Raw genomic sequence first — 22723 nt, forward strand, 5'->3', positions numbered from 1 at the left:
ACAGTTTCTTTTTAGATTTAAGTCCCACAAACAACTCATCTTTAATGGAGAATTCTTCCGGAGTCTCCGCCATACCTAGAGCCTGTGACAGCCCTTAATAAGGGAGCAGTATGGTCAGAATAGAAGAAATACTTTCTGGTTTCCTCAGGTCTATCTGTATCTTTAGAGGATAGCATCATAGAGCCAGAGATCTGTCCCGACTCCTATTCAGAACAGACCTTACATCTCTCCTAATTAGAGCCAACTACTCCTCTGAAACACTATCCTAAGGTATATCAGGGGTAGTAACAGGAAAATACATAGAGGCAACCACAGACAAGGGTATACCAGGGCCAGGTATAGCAGGTGTGGTATGGATGGACGGAGAAGGTACAGACGTAACAGGTGCTATTGGGGCAGTAGTTTTAAAAGCAGAAATTTAATCCTTCATTATCTGGCGAATCTCAACACATCTCACACAACCACATGGGGTTGAGGAACATCACATTCGGTAGGACGCAATCTGCTGGTAGGTGGAAAGGCTCCTTACTTCTGGGGTTTCCTCCTCTTCACAATGCACCCCTAACTCTCGTGCTTGGGATTTTTCTAATCTTGGATATCCTTTTTTCCCCTGTGCTTGTTCCTCCTTTTTAGCAGTTCTCAGACACAGCGCCCGTGTCTCCAAGGAGGAAGCCGCTTATACTGAATACCATGTAATGGACATACGGATATAAATTGCTAGAGATGAGTGAACCTAGAACAAAAAAAAACATGCAGTAATTACCAGCGGCTGAAAAAGTTGGATGCAGCCACTAGTAATCAAAATGCTACGTGCCCAGGTTGGGATAACACCAAGGGTGCTCGAGGTTCTCTCATCTCTATGGGCCCTATTACATAGGCCAATTATTGTCGAAAAATCGTTAGATCGTTTGAAAAAGAACGATAATTGTTTGGTGTAATTGCAGGCAACGACTAAACGACCAACGAGAAATCATCGTTTGATAGAATTTGGATTTTAATTGATCGTTCGTTAAACATTCACACATCGCTCGGTGTAATAAGACGTCGTTAGGTCGTTCACTCTGAGACAAACCCAGTAGCGCCAACAGGATGACCGCAAGAACAATCAGAAGTAACGATCGTTCCGTGTAATAGGGTAAACGATTTGAGGTCATTCGCCGTTCGTCAATTGTTGAAAAATCCCTTCATGTAGTAGTGCCCTAATAGTCACCAATCTAACACCATCCTCCCGCCTGTCTGCACGGTTGTCACCTCATAGTAATTTTTATGTACATGCTATTAATAAAACTAAAAGATGCATCGATAACCAATAGATTTTATTGAAGTAAAAAACAGTTCACATACTAGCATGTAGTAGAACAAACATGTTTAATTTAGTCAATATATTTTTTTTTTCCTATTTTTTTCCAATTTTTAGCAATGCAATTACATAGTCTCACAATGCCAAATACAAACATTTTCAGTATGGCTGGATGAACACACGTAACCTGGCACAGAAATGCCCAGAATGGTAGGAAAGTTATTATTCACACAAATAGAACATCAAGATATGTTTCATTTGGGTAAACTAGGGGGACAACAATGTTATATATATTCTGATTTTTTTTTTCTTCTCAACATTATAACAAATTTAATAAGGACATGAAAAAATTGTTTTGTTTATAAAGAATATGAAAATGAGTGATGTGCAGGTTCTACATATTGTCCACTCACAATGGCACAGACATACCCGCCATACACTCATCGTATAGAAAGTCTCAAGTGACATATATGAATTTAGAAATCACTGTACCATTCACAAGTCAAAAGAATACAAACAATAAACTTGTGTACCAATGATCTCCAGATAGCTATGGATAGATTTTAAGTTGTCTTGAAATGTACAATAAAAATTCAGTTTATTACAAACTCACTAAGGCCACTCATGCATTAGATATGGGTAGCAGCTTCATCTCTCTCTATACAAAGACCTTAGAAAATGCTGTTTGTGAATATCCGGCGTACAGATAATTTGCCTTTTTGTGCAGATTTTTCTGGACACTCATTAACCAGATTTAATAGTTTCATCCCCCTCTTAGAACAAGTGCCAGTCTAACTCTAAAGCCTGACGTACAACTCCGCAGACCACCTGCATGAGACACAGAAATGGATCCAATACATGGTACGCAACCAAACGCACACCCTGCAGAAAGCATTACGAACAGTTCACAACTACATTACTAGACGCCTGGCACGGTATCGGCCATCATATGACCGGGAATACAAATTCTAACAAAAATCAAACCACTTCAAGCTCAGGTGCAAAACTTAACATGACTCTTCCAAACACGAGGACCTTGTTGAATGTTCTGCTTTAAAACTGAAGTCAATAGAAAAAGATCCACTCGAACCCTCCAATAAAATCGATCCCATTTGGATCGTATTTTTTGCGCATATCCATGCAGATATCTAGAAGCACATACATATAGCCGAACTAAGGTGTGTTAGGAAATACAAGAGACTTACCCCGAAACTTAGACTTGATAGGTAACTATATCTGTAGAGCTTCCACGTAAACAATTAACAAACATTGATGGATCAACTAAAACTAGAAGGCCACTTCTAGGCGAGACATATAGACCTTTAATCGAGACGGTTTGCCTGTGTTGTATTTTATCTAGATTACGGTTTAAATTCTGAAATTTGTAAATAACCTAATTCTGTCCTTTCCTGAAAACACAGTGTATTGTGGCTGCAGCTTTCTGAATGATATCATGGTAGATGGACCCATATGCAGTATTATCAGTTATATCTGTGCCACATTAAGGCCACAACCATACAAAGTTTTTATTGGACTGTTGACTGCCTTTTTTTAGACGGCCATCATTCCGAAGTTAAATAATAATGGGTATGGTTTTAAAACAATGCCCATTATTTTTTTTGGCTGCAAAACAATGGCCGTTCTAAAAAAAAAAAAAAAAAAAAAAAAAACACACACACCACACACGTTGCGCGATTGTGGCCCAACAGCTCTGGCTCCCCATTGTAATTATAAAGTAGGCAGGTCTTTACAAACACTGGACCCCCCCCCCCCCCCCCCCCCCCGCCAAGTAAAATACAGGTGCCAAACGTAACCCCCCCCCCCACAGTATTATTTACATGGTGCCCACAATACAGTGGTCTCCAGGCCTTTTCCCTTCCTTCAGACTATTACCATAGCGGTCATGATCGCACTGCATTTACTATACACTGTGGCAAAGCAGTCCAGGATGCCGAGATGAAATTGTATATATTTGTGGTATTAAGGGGAGATTTCTATCAGGAGATTTTATGGATTTTATTTCTTGGATCCAACATGTTACACTACATTTAGTTATTACACCTGAACATTCATGAAGAAGCAAATGTTACATTACACTGCAAGTCGTAACCAAAGAAATAACTGATTGTACAAGAGCTAAATAAGTTATGACAAGAATATGAAAGTGCAGAATTATAAAGTGTTTAACGTCATAAAGCCAAATAGAAAAGTGCTTACCGTATAAAAAAAAAAAAAAAAAAAAAAAAAAAAAAGAGAGAAGTGCTTACCATACTAATAAGAAAAACAGCATTGTGTGTGTGTTTCATGGTTTAGATCAGGATGGGGGACCTCCCGCCCTCCAGCTGTTGCATCGTGCCAGGACGGCAAAACTTTGGCTGCACAACTGATTGAAATTGTAACCACACAACACATGGAGCTGCAGGTTCCCCATTCCTAATTTGGATCAAGTAAAGAAGGGGGAGGGGACCACTTTAAATGCAAATATATTGGAAAATGTGTGATGTAGAAAAAGAGACTGGAAATTTTATATATTATAATATATATATAATATTTTATTTATATATATATATATATATATATATATATATATATATATTTTATATATATTTATATATTATATTTATATAAGTATCTCTTATCTGGAAATACAGAGGAGGCACTTAAATACACCATTGTATTCTATGGGGAAGGGAGTGTTTACTTATACTGAGGTTCCCAGCAGTAATATGGCACCAATAGCTTACACTCTATATATAGGCTATGCTCTTATTAGCTACACACAAAGGTCACATATTAGACTACTAAAGTGGAGTCCCCTATTAGTTTGTCAGCCATGGAAGCTACACTAGGCCAAGAGAGGGTCCATGCTTCCTCAGACAGTGTCATACCTGCATGCATTGTTGTGTCTAGGCCAGGGGTCTCTAAACTTTCTTAAAGTATTTGTATAAGGTCAGAAAAAGGGTCTATAGTCATTACTAGTATAGCAATTATTCTCCATTCACATAAATGAGACTGAGGTGCAATACAACAAGACAAGAATGTTGGTTTTTCATAAGTGCACACAACTCAGGTCACCGAGCTTCTCATATTGATGCAATTCAATGATACATTCATTTAGCAAACTTTCCTCCATCACCTGACGTAAAACAATTACCGTAAGTATTTGCAAAAATACTTAAACCCTACAGTTCAACTATGTAATTTGGGATGGGGAATACCCCTTTAATAGATTTTTGTTACTCCCTCCCCTTTATTTTGCTTTTGGAATGGCGGTATAATGCGTTTGTGTATATTATTATCTCAAGAAATTTATGAATTCCAATTATCCAATAAATTCTCATTGTGACCAAAATAATCTGTGCACCAAAATTGCCCGATCAATAGAAAGGAGCCTAACGCCAGCCCGTCTGTACCCGGACTCTCGGCATATAACTATTGGCTGAAGAAGCTGGATGCCGCCCTAAGACGGCCTGGAACACAGGGATACAGGCATAGGACATATCCAGCGTTTCCAGGACTCTCTAGGGCTGCAACACCCAGTGATCAAATGCAAAGATTTCCAGGTTCATCTCTAACAATAAACAGGTTGGGAAAAGTGTAGGAAAGAAAAAAAAAAAAAAAACCTGACACAAGGTTCACACATACCGGTCGTGACTAAAGCAAAATCCTAAACCTTTAAAAGCAAGTGTACCATTGGGAGTAGGGACTTTCTCTACCTTGTCATCGTAATGATCCCGATGTCGCCCGTTTCCTATGCTCAGTTATCTTCTTGTGCACCGACCCACTCCATTAAATGGGGAGAGGCACGCTGCCCCCCGTGATAGTCATAGTAAAGCAGCACTCCGCACACACTTGGGCTGTAACCAGAACAGGTAACATGATAATTGACAAAGTAAAATACACAGGGGGCTCTCCGAGACGGCCTTCTAATATATTCATCATGTCTTGGCCTTCTAATATATTCATCATGTCTTGGCTTACATACAAGTTACACCGACCACCGACTATGCAGACACATTACTGGACAATAGTAGTTAAACTCTTACATGAAGTTATACATTAGTTACTCATAGAAGTATTGCTACAATTATTTAGTTTATAAAAAGTACCAACACAGAAAGACCAAAAGCAATAAAAATAAAACAAAACACAAATTGTGGAACTATATGGGGTATGGTGATCAGATTTATTACTGAAAGCACTTTCATAAAACAGGTACATATAAGAAATATGAAAATTAGTGTGAGGTTTGGATTCCAACACTGAGTTATGCAAAGAAATGTCTGACAAACGCGTCCGTGGACCACTTAAAAGCTACAAACAAATATGGCAATAATACTGTAGCTTTTCAGATTGCAGTAAGCGATGTAGAAAACTGGATTCAGCAGAAAAATGCAGATTTACTATGAGTTTCAAAAAAACAACAAAAAAAAAACAAAAACAGCAAAACAAACAAACTGCAGGTCACAATGTACAATTTATAGACCAAGATTAACCATAATAGTGTGAACTTGGGTCAACGTGAAAGTACGTTTTATTCAACCAGAATGACTTCATAAATTAACATTAAACGATAAATGCCACCAATGTATGATACGTACATATCCTTCCACTAGTAAGGCACAAAAGGCTACGGACACCTTTGGAGGCACGCTTACCAACATGCAGGAATTTGGGGCTGAAAAACATATTATATATATATATTTTAAGATTGTTGTACTAATATTTTTTAACCACGCGGCATCCCGGCTGGTGCAAAACTACAATCCCCAACATATAGTTTTTCAAAAGCTTGTGGGGGTTAAGAATAAGCCGACAGTTCTGTGGCCGTTTCTAATACAACTACATAGCAAGCTACAGAATACAGTTCCGTCACAAGGGTTAAACATTTTTAATACTTACAAAACTAAAATTATTGAACATAAAAACATGCATTTCAGTAGACGTGCCCCCAAAGGTAGCCATTGCCTTAGAAGTACCCCTGTCAGGAGACAAAAGCACTTTACACTATAAACAAAGGGTTACACAATCGAGTGCCAAGAGCTCCCACTGTACAGCTACCAATACAAGAATTTGTAGGGGTGAAAGGTCGGGTGTATACTGTACCTGACATTCAGCTGCAAAGGAGATTTGGGAGGAACACCGCCCAGCAACGCCGGCTGCCTCCTTTTCTGGAGCTCATGTCAGGCACAGAACACTGCACTGAAATTTTGGTTCTCTTTAAACCATGTTCACACATAGTTGAATTTACGGCTTTTTTTTTTATGAACGAACGTCATTTCACGGCAAACAATGACCATTACTATAAGAATGATGGCCCCAGTTTAACATTAATGGACGTTATTTGCTGTAAAATGACGGCCATCTGCCTTAAGGCTGGAAACAGATTATAGTCCAAAAAAACCTAAATACAAAAATTGGCGCAAAACAACTAAAAAAACTGCCAGAATAGCTGGCAGTAATCTGGGCGGTTTTGTGAAGTTTCTCTTTGAATGCCGGCCGCACATATTATACTGCATGTTTCTTCAGTGATCCTCACTAGATATGAGCGACTCTACAGTCAGAAGTAAGCGAATCGCTTCTTTCCTATCTGCATTCGGCTATCAGGCTGCCGGATTTGATGTCGGCTCCGCTCCTCCTCGGGTGCTGGGAAAAGATTGACCTGTTCCTGGGAAAATGGTAGAAGTTTCCAGCATCTGGGGAGGAGCGGACTACAAAGCCCCCAGCCTGGTGAGCAGAACGCAGATAGGAATATGGCGACTGGCTTAGTTCCCAGTGTAGATCGGCTCATCTCTAATGCTCATACTATACAGCATACTTTGGTTGCAGATCTGTTTGCTGCGATACTTATTAGCCATGTTCCCACTTAACTATCATAGCGGGGAAAGGCAGTCGCCTGGCAATATAGATTCTTTCCCCGCTAGGATCCTAAAGTGGAAACATGGCCAACAGGTATGGCAGCAAAGACATCTGCATAGCCATAGCGCTAGCAATTTGGAAGTTTCAGGCGTGATGAGGTTTTCCTGTAAACAGTCTAGCTTAAGAGAACCATGAAGTGTAACACTTTGATATATAATTAATAGTCCTTTGCAGAAACAATGATTGATATACAGGCTGGATATTAAGAAACGTAAAAAAAACGCAATGCTGCTTACATAGTACATAGTGTGTATATATATATATATATATATATATATATATATATATATATATATATAAAATTTACACACAAGTGTCCGATTTCAGGTGTACAAACTATGCTAGGGTACGGATCAACCAATAATAATAATAATGACTATTTAGACAACAGTTAAAAGCAGCAAATCCTGACACATGGACAGAGTAATAACTCTTTCCCCCTCTTTATACTCCAGCAAATTTTGAGTAAAATACAACATGCAAGTCAGGACCAGGGCAAATTTATTTTTTTTGCCACCGCAGGCCAAAAAAAATTTTCTTGCATGAGCGCTGGAGTCAAGACACAGTGGTTTCTGGTCACACAACCATAAATCACTGTGTAGCCACAACCTAGTAGCAAAAGAAACATAAATGTCTATTCAGTCTAAGTGCTGTACTGTAAGAGACTTTCTAAAGGAAATTGAGGTCACCGGTAACTGTATTGCGCAAAGGTACTAACTTTAAGACTCCATTCTATTATACGTTCCTCGAAGCCTGGCAAATGTTCATATATTATATATATTTATATATTTTTTAGATATATTAAAGGAGTTATTTTTTTCTCTTTGTGGGTATATGTATCTGCTTAGTACCATCTATAACTATATTACTCTGTCTGCTAGCATCAGAAAGAGGCACTTACTGGTTATGCCAGCGAATATTGGAAAAAAGGCACACAGATTTTACCCAGCATGCCTACTAAAGCAGCAAAAACAGACTATTGGGTATGAACATTTCATAGCCGCAAATCCCTAAGCGCATATTAAAGGTCTATCAGACATTTTGTTAAAGGCAAATTATGCTGGGACATATGTGAAGGACATTGAACACATGGTAAAAAAGAAAAAAAATATACATAAAATTAGTACAAATGGGATGTTCGGTATAGTATTAGCCAAGAATAATAGAGCACCCAAACTAATAGTCTGCACATGGATACACAACCATAATACAATACAATGTATGGAGACCTATCCAAAGATGCAGAACCCATAAGGGTTGGTATGATGCCATGTCCATGGGCGAGACTTTGTGCAGACAATAAAACAGCCTTAACTGTGCGTAAATGTAGCCTACAAGAAAGACTTAGCACAAGCTGGATGTATGTCTGATACCTACAACTCTATTAAGCGAGCATATACTTATCTATAGTGTAAAGGGAACCAATCACTAGATAATCCCCCTGCAGCTATAACTACATCAGTATATGGCCTAGAGTACGGTAACCAGCCACATAACGTTACATATACAGCCAGAAACGCACTTTGTAGACCTATGTAAGCATGGGGGTGGTCCTCAGCTGCCAGCTAGACACGGGAAACATCTTAAACAATCGCGCCTCCCTGGGAGCATTTGTGTATAGGAGCAAGCTGCGTCGCAGAGCGTTCCTGAGCACAGACGTCATCGACAAAGAGGTTTCCCGTGACTAGCTGGCAGCTGAGGACCACCCCATGTCTACATAGGAAGGAGTTACATATATTCAGGCTGTATAAGGAACGGTCATAGCGATTACCAATATGGCTGGAAACAGCGCTCAGCGTATAGGAATTTATAGCTGTAGAGGCAATTTTATAGTGATTGGTTCCTTTAAGACTAAATGTTTTATATAGGAGATTATATATAATATCTATCATTTCTCTAATTGGAGAATGACTCCAAAAAAGGTGCATCGCTATATTGTCATGTTATTGTATGGATCATAGATCTCCTCAGACGGTAGCGTCCAATGATTTGATGCTAACAGCAGCCCTAAAGCTTGCCGAAAAATTTTAGTTTCAAAACTGATTTGCATTACTTGTGCGTGATGGCCTAGATCAGGGATGGGGAACCTGCAGCCCTCCAGCTGTTGCAAAACTACAATTCCCATCATGCCTGGACAGCCTTTGACTGTCCAGGCATGATGGAAACTGTAGTCTTGCAACAGTTAGAAGGGTGAAGGTTCCCCATCCCTGGCCCGGATAGTGTTTTTTGGCATCTACCTTCATTAACAGCCCACAAATGCACTAAATTGGTAAACCAGACTACAACATTAAATGATTGCATTAAAACCATAAAAATGACTTGCTGCAATGTGACAAAGACAATACAGGTTTCAGGGCTCCTTGGCACAAACAATTTAATTGACTATTCCTTATAGTTTATAGCAGTGTATAAAAATTCTTAGACTGTACAGTTAGTGATTATTAAAAGAGACAAAAAAACATCAGGAATAAGGCGCCGCAAAAAAAAAAAAAAAAAATGGAATATATTTTTCTTTAAAACCAGAAGTAAAAGTTAGATTTCTGCAGAGAATACGGTACCATTATTACGTAGGTGTGTTTCTTAGAAGCGAGCGTTAAGGAGCTGAACTTACAGCAAGCCAAGCTGTTAAAATTCAAAAGCAAAATGAACCACATAGAAGCCGTATTCTACTACACAGCATGCGCAGTGAGCAAAGGGAGCAGCTAAACAGACAGCAGACTATCGCCTTGCTGGTTTTCAATGAACACTTTTTTCCTTCAAAATCTGGCATTAACAAGACATAGAAAAACATTAACTCAAGTGAGCCATATCGAAAACGGAGCTCTCGTGAACATGAAATCTGTGGAGTGCACTAGTGGTATATTATATCCATGTAACACCTTGCCCCAATGAAACAGGGAAAACGCATCTCTTATAAACTCTTAAACGGTTTTATTTGCATCGTCCTGTCGGAGTTGCAAAAAAAAATAAAAAAAAAATGGAAACACTAGTTCTTTGTCCTGCAACTTAAGTAGAAATAGTTGATTAAGATGTGAATATTCCATATGGGACGAGTCATCAAGCTGATGCAGAACTCTTATCCAAGCCATTTCTCCATAGGACAAAACCAGAGTTGCATCTGTGTCTGATATTTCACAGTATGATCTTTCCCAGTACGTTGAGAAAAACAGCTGGCGCAGCCGAACAGTTTTTTTTCTTTTTTTTAAACTAACAACTCTGTCCTTCCGTGGGGGTCTGTGACATGAGAAAGGATTGCACAACTTCCTCCGTTGACAATGGGCTGGCGTTTACATCCTCGAGGGCGTCGGTGACTGAAAACTGACGATCTCGTAATCGGTTCCAGTTTGCCAGTATGTTATGGTATTCAAACACCTTCTCAAAATTCCCCACAGAATTGTAAAGTTTAATCAGGCCCCTGTAGTCATATTCCAGTCCACTGTAACCTTCGCCAAATAACTTCTTGCCTGAAATAAAATTAAAAAAAATTGCAAACACTCAACTCATTTTACAATCGTTAAAAATTGTCCAACAGCAGCCGTTGTGTCAGGTTAAGGCCATGTTCACACACATTAAAGACTTAACATTCAGGGGGAAATGCAGACACACCAGAACAGCATCCAGACACTGCAGAATAGCCGCGCCGGGACCATGTTCAGTCTATTTCTAAGCACATACTGATTTCCAAAGTCACGCTACAGACTCCAGCAAAACCGCACACACTTGGAAATGGATCGAATTTAGACGATCTACAATGTTTTTGCTGTCTGTTTAATGAATAAAGCTAATAAAATAAAAAAATCATGTGTGCGCGTCAGTTTTGATCTGTTTTTCCCCCCCACTATAAAAATAAATAAAAATGCACAAAGCTTATACAAAAACTGTTAATTTTTTGTGGGTTTTTTTTGTTTTAAAAACAGTCCACATGGATCTGTTAAATGGACGGCAAAAATGTAGTGTAAACCCGGCCTAAGTCTCTAATAGATTCTCTCTAGACCGCTGAATTCAATGGACCCAGTACAGGGACGGTGTGTAACACTTCAGCTCACCATCCTTGCTGGTATACAGACATAATTCAATCAGAGTCCTTTATCCAATGTGAACGCAGCCCGACACATTTTTATGACCATATCTTTAAGGTAATCAGTCCAATCACCTACGGGTGGGGGATGAGTCAGTTTCTGAACACAGAGCTGCTATCGACTAGAGGGACGGCCTGTCTTTACGATAACAGTAAGATACGGTTCTACATACCAATGGCTATTGAGCGAAGGTACAGCTTCTCGGCATTTTCATACTGATTCATGTCATAATTATACAGAGAGGCCAAATGTCCGACTGACAGGGCTACTTCATAGTCTTCTTGGCCCAGTAATTGCTCCTTAATCTGGATAGCCTTGATGTGCATCTCCTCTGCTTCCTATGCGACAAACCAGAAAATCTGTGAAACAGCTGCGATTATACATTGTATATGATACAAAACAGGGTATGTTGCCACTATGCAGTTATGTAACCAGCTCTAAGAGGCGGCAGAATGGAGGATAGTTCTAGACTCCAGTTTTAAAGAAGCCACTAGAGAATAGGTTTCAAACTCAGGCCCTCCATCTTTTACAAGACTTCAATTCCCATCATGGCCGGACGGCCAAAGCTTTACCTATCCGGCATGAAGGGGATTGTAGTCTTGCAACAGCTGGAGGGCCTGCATTTGACCCCCCTGAACTAGAGGATTCAGGAAAGGGCCGACATCTAGAAATAGCTCTAGAACCCATAGGAACAATGCAGGAAATCTGCATGTCCCACATAGATACAACGAGATGCTGAACGCCTACACTCACCTTGAACTTTCTCATGGACTGATACAGCCGGCCAAGATTTCCGTAGTGTTTTGCCGTCTGTACATTGAACTCGCCGAAGGCTTTTTTAGCAAGTTGTAGTGAAGAAAGGTGAAGATCGTGCGCTTCTTGCAGCAGTTTCTGCTCGGTTTCCTTGTTGTGACAATCGATAGCAATCTCCTCTAGGATTAGGGCTTTGGGGTGAGGAATAGACACATTACAGAGTTACACATTATGCAGCGGCAACATTTACACTGATCTGCCACAAGAGCATATTAACTCCATAAAGGCACAGACCCATCTCATGTGTCATCACCCCACCCCACATATTAAAGGAGAACTCCAGGCTGTGGTGATTTTTGGCAGAGTGCTGGGGAGGATGAAAGTAGTAACCTGCTCTCACCTCCAGCGCTGATGCCGGTATCCCCCAGCCCCGGTCTATCGGCCGCTTCCTAATGAGGGGACCGGGGACATGGCAGGCCTGCTCAGCCAGCAGCTTTAGCGGGGTCCCACCTTGGCCACTGACTGGCTGAGCACTCCTGTCACGTCCCGTGTCCCCACAGAGAGCCAGAAGTGTCCGGGACTGGGGGAGCGGAGCTGCGGTATGCCAGCATCCGCAATGGAGCGGGGAAGGAGAGAGCATGTTGCTTCATCCTCCTCAGCACTCTGCCAAAAATCACCACAGCCCGGAGTTCTCCTTTAACCCTTAGGGGACACAGCCAGTTTTCATTTTTGCGTTTTCGTTTTTCCCTCCTCGTGTATATAAGGCCATAGCGCCTGCATTTTTCCACCTAGAGACCCAAATGAGCCCTTATTTTTTGCGCAACCAATTGTACTTTGCTATGGCAGATGTAATTTTTGCCTAAAATGTGCTGGGAAACCAGAAAATTTATATATATATATATATATATATATATATATATATATATATATATATATATATATATATATATATATATATATTATATATATATATTTGGGAGGGGGGGGGGGGGTTGTTTTTACTCCGTTCGCCCTAGGGTAAAACTGACTTGTTATATATGTTTCTTAAGTTGTTACGATTACAAAGATATGTAACATGTTTAACTTATTTGATTTGATGGCTTGTAAAAAAAATTTTAAAACCTTTTAAAGAAAATATATGTTCCTTAAAATCACTCCATTCCCAGGCTTTACCGTGTGAGATATCAGGAATGTGATTAATAGTTCTGGCGATTACGCACGCGGCGATAGGAAACATGTTTGCTTATTTATTTATTTTTATTTATAAAATGGGGAAAGGGGGGGGATTCAGACTTATTAGGGGAGGGGATTTTGTGTTATTAAAAATACATTTTTCTTTTACTTTACACATATACTAGAAGCCCCCCTGGGGTTAGCGTTATACCCCCCCTGGGGGACTTCTAGTATATGCACTCTGATCTCTCATAGAGATCCATGCAGTATAGTTATACTGCATGAATCCTTGAATCCATGAGATCACTGTTCTATTGCTTTTGGCTGCTGCAGCCAAAAGCAATAGAATGCCGAGCCGGGATCAGCGCCATTGCGGCGCAGACCCTGGCCCGGGATGGATGGATGCGGGGCTACATATATATATAAATTTAACAATTTTATTTTAGTTTTTGTAAAGTGGGAAAACATAAAAAAAGGTAATTTCTTTCTTTTAGGGTCCATTTGCACAGAAAGATTATCTGCCAAAGATTTGAAGACAAAGCCTGGAATGGATTTGAAAAAAGGAACAATCTCAGGCTTTCCTTTATGACCTGATCTCTGTTTACAGTCTGTTTCTGGCTTTGGCTTCAAATCTTTGGCAGATATTCTTTCTGTGTGACCCTTACTGTGATCAATTTGAAGGTTACGTGACCTCCTAACTTATTTTTTTTTTTTCAAACCGGACTTTGCTGCAAAATGCATATCCAGCAATATGTCATCCCTTCATAAAATAGAGATCGCATTTTAAGAAGGTTTTGTTCACACAAAATCAAGCCGAATGTTGTGTGAACATAGCCTAAAAATGTATAGGAAAACCTCTGAGATCTTCAGTAATTGTACAATTTCACCTTGGACCCCAACAGACTGAAATCCCAGATATAGAAAAGCCACGTGCTTCTCTCTACTTTACTGAAATTCATGTAAACGGCATCAACAGACACTAAAAGTTAAATTACTAACACTGCAGAAAACTATGGAGTAAAAAATAGTTAAACTATAAGTAATACGCATACCTTTAACTCTCTTAGAGGAAGCTAATAAAAGATGGTCTTCTGGGAGTATATGGGTGATTATATCTATGGCACGTTCAGCGTGAAATCTTTAAACAAAATATAAATTGTGTTAGAGGAAAACAAACAATAATCCAAAGTGTTAATGAAACCCAATATTCCCCTGCAAGGGATATCCTAATAAGAATATACTATATGGTACTACTTAGGCCCTCTCACACATTATTATACTGTCCGCAGTTACGGATCCATTTACACTACAGAATTTTTAGTGTGAATGCCCCCTCTACCCCTGGGAGGGCAATAAAAAAAAAAAAAAAAAAAAAAAAAAAAAAAAGAAAAGAAAAAAGGGAGAGCATATCTTGAACTACTTCAGCAGCTTGTTCTAAAGAGCCCCGACCAAAGTGTACATTATACTATATTTTACCTTCTGCTCCATCCAAAACCACATTGGAAAGATTGACATGTACACAGATCCAAACGTGAAAACATATGTAAAATGTACGGTGCTCTGAAAGAAGCAGCGGTGCAGAAAAACAAAAGCTCAAAGTACTTACAATGCATTGTCGAATTTCCCTGAACTGTACTGATGGACATACGAGGAGTAGGCCAGGTCTTCATGAGCTGTTGCCACGTGGATATTTTTGCCGCCAAACACAGACTGTCTGATATCGAGGGCAGTCTAGAATCATTCAGGTTAAATATTTTTAGGATTTAAAAACACTTATTCAAACTATGCAACCATGTGTTTAGTAACTTCATGGAAGAAAGCCACACTCCCATTAGAACTAGTCAAATCTAAACTGGATCAATAGAGATGAGCGCAACTGGAGCATGCTCTTGTTCGATGTTTCAGCATCTGAACACCAGTGGCTGAAGTTGGATGCAGACCCAAGGCCATAGGCTGTATCCATGTTCTTGCAGCTTGGGCTGCATCAAACTTTCTTAAAGTGTCACTGTCGTTAATTTTTTTTTATGCAGAAATCAATAGTCCAGGCGATTTTAAGAAACTTTGTAATTGGGTTTATTAGCCAAATCTGCCTTTAGATGCATGTAAAAAGCCTTTTCCCAGGTCCCCCCCTCCTCTCCTCAGAATCAGAAAATCTTGACTGTTTTTTCATCAGTCAAAAGGGGAGGGGGGGGAGGGGGAATGAGCCAGATTAGCAGCTGAGAGCCCAGAACAAAGGATAACACAGTGGGGGAGCTATTCAGAGGTCAGAGAGGTCCATGGTGCCTGTCAAAGGAGAGAGCCTGGGATGTGAATGTAAATTAACAGGGGGAGACAGGGGGAGAGCTTCAAACTGCTGTTTCATGATAAAAATTCATTTTTCGGCTAATAAACCCAATTACAAAGTTTCTTAAAATCACCTGTACTATTGATTTCTGCAATAAAAATTTTTAAACGACAGTGACACTTTAAGCCACCCGTAACCAAATGCTTAACGCTAGGACTAGGAAATGCTCGAGCTGCGCTCATTGTCAGACTGGCCCACCAGAGGACGGAGGATCCTTAAGTGGACCCCCCAGCTTTAGAACCTGCACAAACACTGACTGACATGTAGTTTCCAACTGGTTCTTCATCGGTGGGCCTCAGGGATGATTTCCTCTGGTGGGCCCCCAGATAACCCAGCCCAACACTCTGCTCATTTCCATAGAATCATGTATTAAAGGTTTGACTTTGTTTGTCCTTTTTGCATTATATTCAAGGGTTGAAGGTAATAATTTGTGCTCCCTCTGTTTCCTACACAGGTCATCATACTCACATTATGTTCTAGGTGTTGAACTTTGCTTGGGCTTTACTATAAAGGGTGGCACTACCATCATACAATTTCCCATCCATCCCACAGACATGCAAGTAATTCATTACCCCCATACCTGATATATTGCAACGGACTGGCATATGTTGTCAACATTCAGAAGGTAAAATCCATAATCTAGTAACGTATCAGAATATTTAGGGTGCTTGGGGCCAAAATTTTCCCTTAAGGAAATAAAAAAAAAAATAATAATAATTCACAAACTTCGTATCACATGTGATAAAACCTATAAACATAAGCTTCAGACGCCAATCTTACCGAGCCAGGTATACTGCGTGTTTTATTAACTGTTCAGCTTTCTTGAACTCTCGCTTCACCACACAAGCCTAAAATGAACACAAAGGTAAAGTAAAATGCACATACTGACAGGTAAACTATTGATTTTATTCAAAAGATCCAGAAAAGTTTTCCTAAGTCTATGAAAAGATGACAGATATAACAATATACTCAACACAAAGCTTAGAACCAGGAATTATTTTTTGATAATATACTGGCTATAAACATCAAGTTAAGCCACATTGACATACAGGCAAGTTGTTTGCACTGGACCCCTGGATATCTGCTTTATGGAAGAGCGGCCACTAAAAATCCTTTACTTACAGCCAAAAATAAGGCTGCTACTTTTGAGTTTGCCAAATGTGAAAAAGCTGACCAGGACCAGGTGAGCAGGGCGAGGCAGGATTCCTACTGTCGTAGAGCGCAGATGATCTTTACCCACCTAAGTGGAGACCATGCATCCCCAGGATTCACTTTAATGGACCACAAGCACGATGCCACAAAAACGTATTGCATAACTCGAAATGCGTATTGGCTAAAAAAAAAAAAAAAAAAAAAAAAAAAAATTATGTATCACAACAAGCCTTCCTCAGGTACTCTACCACAGGAAGGGTCACTGTGATGGTTCTAGATGGAGAAAAGTTTTTAGTTGACAACAAAAAAACATTTGTGGCATCGCTCATGTGCTGCATTACGGTGAATCCTGCAGATGCATGGTCTCCACTTAGGCGGGTTAAGATCTGCACTCAACGACAGGAGGGATTTTTTTTTATCTTGCTCACCTGGTCCGGGTCAGCTTTGTGCTACAGTCCTGCCGCTTCGGAAATTCTTTGCTGGTGTTCCTCCATGTATATAGCATTGCACAGTGTAGTGCCCATCTACTAAAACAACCCTGCAGGGTGAGTGTGTTTTAATTAGGACCTACTTACAGAGCATTGTTCACACTACACTAGGAAGAGCTCCTTCAGTCTGTTTTCCTAGACCAAAATCCATGTGACAGACACCCCCCTTCCCCTAAATGTATGGAGAAAGGGGCTCTGGTCGTAGACGTGAAACAGTATATAGTTTTTCCCGGGCAGTGAGGTTTATAGCAGATCGGTGCACGAACCTTAGACGCCTGCCTCAGAACATCCACTATCACCTTCACAGGAAGTCCACTGGTAATTTCTTTCATGGCCTCTATACACCACTTGTAAGCCTAGAAGATAGCAGAATACATTACAATATATTAATGATATAGATACATGGTGACTGACATTTTTCATCATTGTTTGCTGTAATAAGGCTTTATGCTACCCAACAGAGTGCTATGCATTGTGGGATCTCAGTTTAATTGCTTATTACAATATAAGTACAAAAACTTGACCACATGTTAATAAAGAAAACAAGGCCCTTGCATATATAGTGCCGCCCGCTTTCTGTAATAACGTGGCTCCCTCAGCGATGTACCAGGCCATGCACTGGCTGCGCAGCAAGTCTATTAATAAAAACGTATCAAAACTAGCAGCGGCCAAACCCCTTCAACACTATAAGATTACTTTTTGAAGTAAGCCGTTAGAGCTGAACCTACGCTAGAAGGTACTTTAGTAAAATGTAAAAAAAATAAATAAACCGGTGTCAGTGTTATATGTGTAATTTAATTCTATTTAAAAATCCCCAGTCTTCCAAGCACTATCAGCTGCTGTATGTCCTGCAGTAATTTGTGTATTCTGACAGTGCTCTCTGCTGCCACCTCTGTCCCATTTAAGGAACTGTCCAGAGCAGGGGAGGTTTTCTATGGGGATTTGCTGCTGCTCTGGACAGTTCCTGACATGGACAGAGGTGGCAGCAGAGAGCACTGTGTCAGACTGGAGAGAATACACCACTTTTTGCAGGACATACAGCAGCTGATAACTACTGGAAGACTGAAGATTTTTTTAGTAGAATAACAAATCTGTATCACTTTGTGATGCCAGTAGATTAAAAGATTTTTTTTTTTGCTTAAGTACCGCTTGAATATCTGTTAAAACAAGCAATTTCATGTATATTATATTGTAGACAAGAAGCAGCACCTACCTCATCATAATGACTTTTAGCAAAGAGCAGAGCACATAGTTCTCCGTACAGAGCAGCTTTGTTTGCATGCTGTCCATGCTTGGCTAGCTTCTCCATATAACTCTGAGCAAGTTTAAAGGTTTCTTCTCCCAAGTGGTATTTACAGTTTCCATTTCTAACATGCAGCAACCTAGGAAAAAAAACAAATGGTTAATGATTTATATATATTAAATCCAAGGAAGGTAAGCCATCATAAGACGCCTCAATGTAATACAGATGTCTTACACAGCTGTGACATCTACAACAATATACACTGTATAATGTGCAATACCCCAATAGGTAGAAGCAATTATCCCTTATGTGTCAATCAGAATGAGCAGCTTATAAGACAATATACTTGTATAACGGAACACGAGAGAGTGCCGAACATTCTAGGACACAGCGCTTTGTCTATTATCACATTTAGGGCAGCGCCGCACTTGTCCCCGTCTAACCCAGGAACATTTACTGGAGTGTTCACCCCATTCTCAAAGCATTTCATTTTCCTCCTTGAAAGAACAGAAAGAATACGCCATACATTCACTATCGCCCTATCAAATTAATTTCCAGTGAACTTTTCTGAAAGTCCAATACAGAAAGTTTTAGCTAGAGAGGAGTGCAACTAGAGCAGCGCGAGCCCGATGGTTTAGCATGTAATTACCGGTGGCATAAGAAGCTGGATGCAGCCCTAGGGAAAGCTGGAAAACATGGAAACACTTTAGGTTTTGTTCCCACACAGGATTTTTGCTGAGTATTTTGCAACCAGGAGAGGACACCAAAAGGCTATGCTCACACACTGTGGAAATTTAGTGACTGGTTGTTACTTGATGAAAAATTTGTTATTTTAAAACGGCCATTATTTGCCATTAAATGACGGCCATCCACTAAATTTCAACGGTGTGTGAGCATAGCCTTATTGTGTTTTCAATCCACTCCTGGTTTCCGTTTCAAAACACTGAAGGGAACATAGCCTCAGGCCCCTATTACACAGACAGATTTATCTGAGATTTTTGAAGCCAAAGCCAGGAATGGATTTGAAGAGCGGAGAAATCTCAATCTTTCCTTTATGACCTGGTCCCTGTTTATTGTCTGTTCCTGGCTTAGCGATCAGATGTGAACATGCTCTACTCACAGTCACTTCTGCCAATAATTAGCAAACTAGATAACCTTCCTGATGCTTCTCTATAGCCAACTTATCTCTTTCCAATACACACAGTATGAAACCTTCCTATGTTATTAGTGGATGTCAGCCACATTTCTGCTGCTGTTACTGGCATGCTACTATGTAATGTGGAGGGGAGGACGTGGAGCTGGTGAAGCAGAGAGGCCGTGTAGTTTTACCTGTCTATGGCTAAGCGTCCACCTCAACTCACTGAGACACAGCCTTGCAAGCTGGATTTTCAGAAATTATTTATTGAGTTGGAGATTTTAGCAGCATTTTACCTTCAGTTTTATTTTTGACTAACTCTTACCTCTGTAAGTGAAAGTAAATAAAAAAAATAAATAAATAAATAAATCAGCTAAACATACCTGACACAGCACTCCACCGCACGAAACCAATGTAGCATTTCATTATGGAGAGTACAGAGCTGCAGGCAGGAGAGGAATACCTTCTCTGCATCACCATACCAGCCGGCATCGGAGAGGAAGCCACCTGCAAAGTGAAGAGGAGGGGATTAATCCTTATTTTACCCCCTTCTGCGAAAAAGTATATTACGCGGACAAAAAACAAAACAAAAACACACGACATACATTTATCCCTTTAACCACGCCAGTTTGGCCTTTACTGATCTTAATTTTGCCTCTGCAGCAGCCAAAGCAACTTCATTTATTTTAAGCTTTAATAAGTTTGTTAAGTTTTTGCATCAAACATACAGACACAACAAGCCCATAAACATGAGCTACAATAAAGTAATACATGGTATTAGCAAAATACCTCAAAGGTATACCTCACTCTCTTCATTGGTGCAGCTTAACAGCTTTCCACAGATTTACATACTGGCACTTCCTGCTGCAGGTGGGGATGATCAGAGAGAGAGTCGTGCCGCGACCACGCTTTGGACTGGCATAATCTCAGCTGCAGCCCAGGACCGCGACTATTAGCGAGTGCGACCGACTGATGCATCCGCTAATTAGGACACAAATGCAGCTGTCAAACATGAGAGCTGCGTTTAAATGTCCTTTACAGCCCCCATCCCTGGTGTCTAGTGGCTGGATCCCCCTGCAATGCTAGCCGGTCTGTATCTGGTCTGCAGCAGACCAGAGTAACAGAGCACTGATCTAATGGATCAGTGCTGTATTATGTATACTACACTGATCCCTATGATAGATCAGTGTAGTCCCCTGTAGGACTTCTAATTGATGTGAACGTAAAATAAATAAAAAAAATAAAAGTTTAATAACCACCCCTTTTCCCATTTTATAAATAAAAAATAAACATGTTGGGTATCGTTGTGTGCGTAATTGCCTGAATTATTAAATTACTACATTTCAGATCTTACACATTAAACGGCGTAGGCACAAGCAAAAGAATTTCAAAAGCGCAAAGTTGCACATTTTTGGTTGCATGAAATCCAGAAACATTGTGATAAAGAGTGATCAAAAGCCACACATATGCAAACAAGGTAACGATAGAAAGTACACATCATGGCGCACAAAATCAAACCTCACACAGCCGCATACACCAAAGGATGGTGATAGAGCAATTTTAAAGTAAATTTTCTTTTATAAGTTGTCTAATAAAATAAAGTTATGCAAGTTGCTTATTGTAATTATACAGACTTGACAAACATAGATAAGTCAGTTTTACCATAGGGCGAATGGCATAAACACAAAACCACCCCAAATAAAAAATATTGCATTTTATTTTTTATTTCACCATGCGTATAATTTGTTTCTGGCTTCGTAGCATATTTTGTGCAAAAATTAAGTCTGCCGTCACCAAGTACAGTTAGTGGTGCAAAAAAAAAAAAAAAACAAAAAAAAAAAAAAAAAAAAAAAAACACAGCTCATGTGGGTCTGTAGGTGAAAAAATGCAAACGCTATGGCCTTTTAAACACGAGGAAAAAAATGAAAGTTAGCCCAGGAGAGAAGGGGTTAAAGGGAAATGAAGATGCACCTCCAGTCAAAATAGAGTTTGTAAAAAAACTAAATTGTGTTAGCCCAGGCCATGTTCTGTTCGGGTTGTGTCTAGACAGGATGGAAATTGGTGAATATCAGGGTTGCATTATAGTATGTATGTATGTATGTATCACATGTCATGATCTCCGTGAGGCGTCCATTCATATCAGAAATAACAAGACTACTTACCTAGAACAAAACCAATCTGAATTGCTTTTTCTTTAACTTGTGCATCAGACTCCGCTATATATGAACAACGTCGGCTAAAAGAATATGCCAACACAGAGGAGACTTTAACGCCATGGTCCATTAATGCTTGAAAGCAGTGGTGCAGCAGGTGTCTGCGAATCACAAACAATTGGGGGGGGGGGGGGGGGGATATTGGATTATTGAGGAGAGAAGAAAAAAAAAAAAAAAAAAACACACACATTTTTTCAGATATTTACATATGGCCCAGATTTATTAAAGGCCGTAAAATATGCTGCGCCCAGCAACCAATCACAGCTCCTCCCTCATTTCACCAGTGCTGAAAGCTGAGCTGTGATTGGTTGCGGGGGGCTGGAGACAAGAGATGTTTCTGGAGAAAAAAAAAATAAAAATTAAGTGGCCATTTTTTGCCAACCCTGGACAACCCCTTTAAATGGGCACTGTCGTTTTTTTTTTTTTTTTTTTAATGAATAGTAAATACAATTTGGAAACACTTTCTAATTTACTCCTATTAAAAATTTTGTTATTATCACAATTAAAATAAAAGATATAAATTCTGCCAGCAGGGGGCACTGTTTCTGTTTTTTCATGTCTCTCCTCTTATGACGAAAATCATGACTGATGAAAAAAAAAAAAAGAGTCATGAATGCTCGCTCCCGCACAGGCCAGTAACTTGATTGGCAGGTCTACAGAGCTGTGAACGTGCAGCAAAGGTCCTACTGCGCGTTCACAGTGAAGATACAGGACAGTGCAGTTCTGTGGTTCTGTGGAGCTCTGACACACAGGAAAGTTATCGCCTGCTGCTGAATACAACCTCCGGTCCCTGGAAGTGAATACCCTGCCGGCTCATACAGGACAAGGATTACTCATTTCACTCAGGTAATATAATTTGTGGTAAAATCGGGACCTAAGGGTGGTCTCTTCTTATGGCCCCAGTGACCACCCTGCTCCCTGGGG

At 40.0% G+C, this 22723-nt stretch overlaps 1 protein-coding gene across 2 annotated transcripts in view; it reads right to left on the reverse strand.

Moving 5' to 3' along the window:
• Nucleotides 1–5467: 5467 nt before the first annotated feature.
• The window catches only part of APPBP2 (amyloid beta precursor protein binding protein 2), a 33497-nt gene continuing 16241 nt past the window's right edge, over nucleotides 5468–22723 (reverse strand). The window contains exons 3-14 of one of the 2 annotated variants that reach the window (XR_011363241.1): nucleotides 21749–21900; nucleotides 19970–20093; nucleotides 18422–18590; nucleotides 17475–17564; nucleotides 16349–16416; nucleotides 16149–16254; nucleotides 14831–14955; nucleotides 14277–14362; nucleotides 12052–12242; nucleotides 11471–11636; nucleotides 6504–10683; nucleotides 5468–6406 (exon numbers count right to left, since the gene is read on the reverse strand). Coding sequence is in view for 1 of the 2 variants with exons in the window: in XM_069971777.1 (XP_069827878.1) it covers nucleotides 10427–10683; nucleotides 11471–11636; nucleotides 12052–12242; nucleotides 14277–14362; nucleotides 14831–14955; nucleotides 16149–16254; nucleotides 16349–16416; nucleotides 17475–17564; nucleotides 18422–18590; nucleotides 19970–20093; nucleotides 21749–21900 (1534 nt within the window). In the remaining variant the exon portion in view is untranslated. Of the gene's footprint in view, nucleotides 10684–11470; nucleotides 11637–12051; nucleotides 12243–14276; nucleotides 14363–14830; nucleotides 14956–16148; nucleotides 16255–16348; nucleotides 16417–17474; nucleotides 17565–18421; nucleotides 18591–19969; nucleotides 20094–21748; nucleotides 21901–22723 lie in introns of both variants that reach the window. The other variant, XM_069971777.1, reaches the window with a different exon arrangement.

This window comes from Dendropsophus ebraccatus, chromosome 5 (assembly GCF_027789765.1).
Source record: "Dendropsophus ebraccatus isolate aDenEbr1 chromosome 5, aDenEbr1.pat, whole genome shotgun sequence".
NCBI classification, from domain to species: Eukaryota; Metazoa; Chordata; class Amphibia; order Anura; family Hylidae; genus Dendropsophus; species Dendropsophus ebraccatus.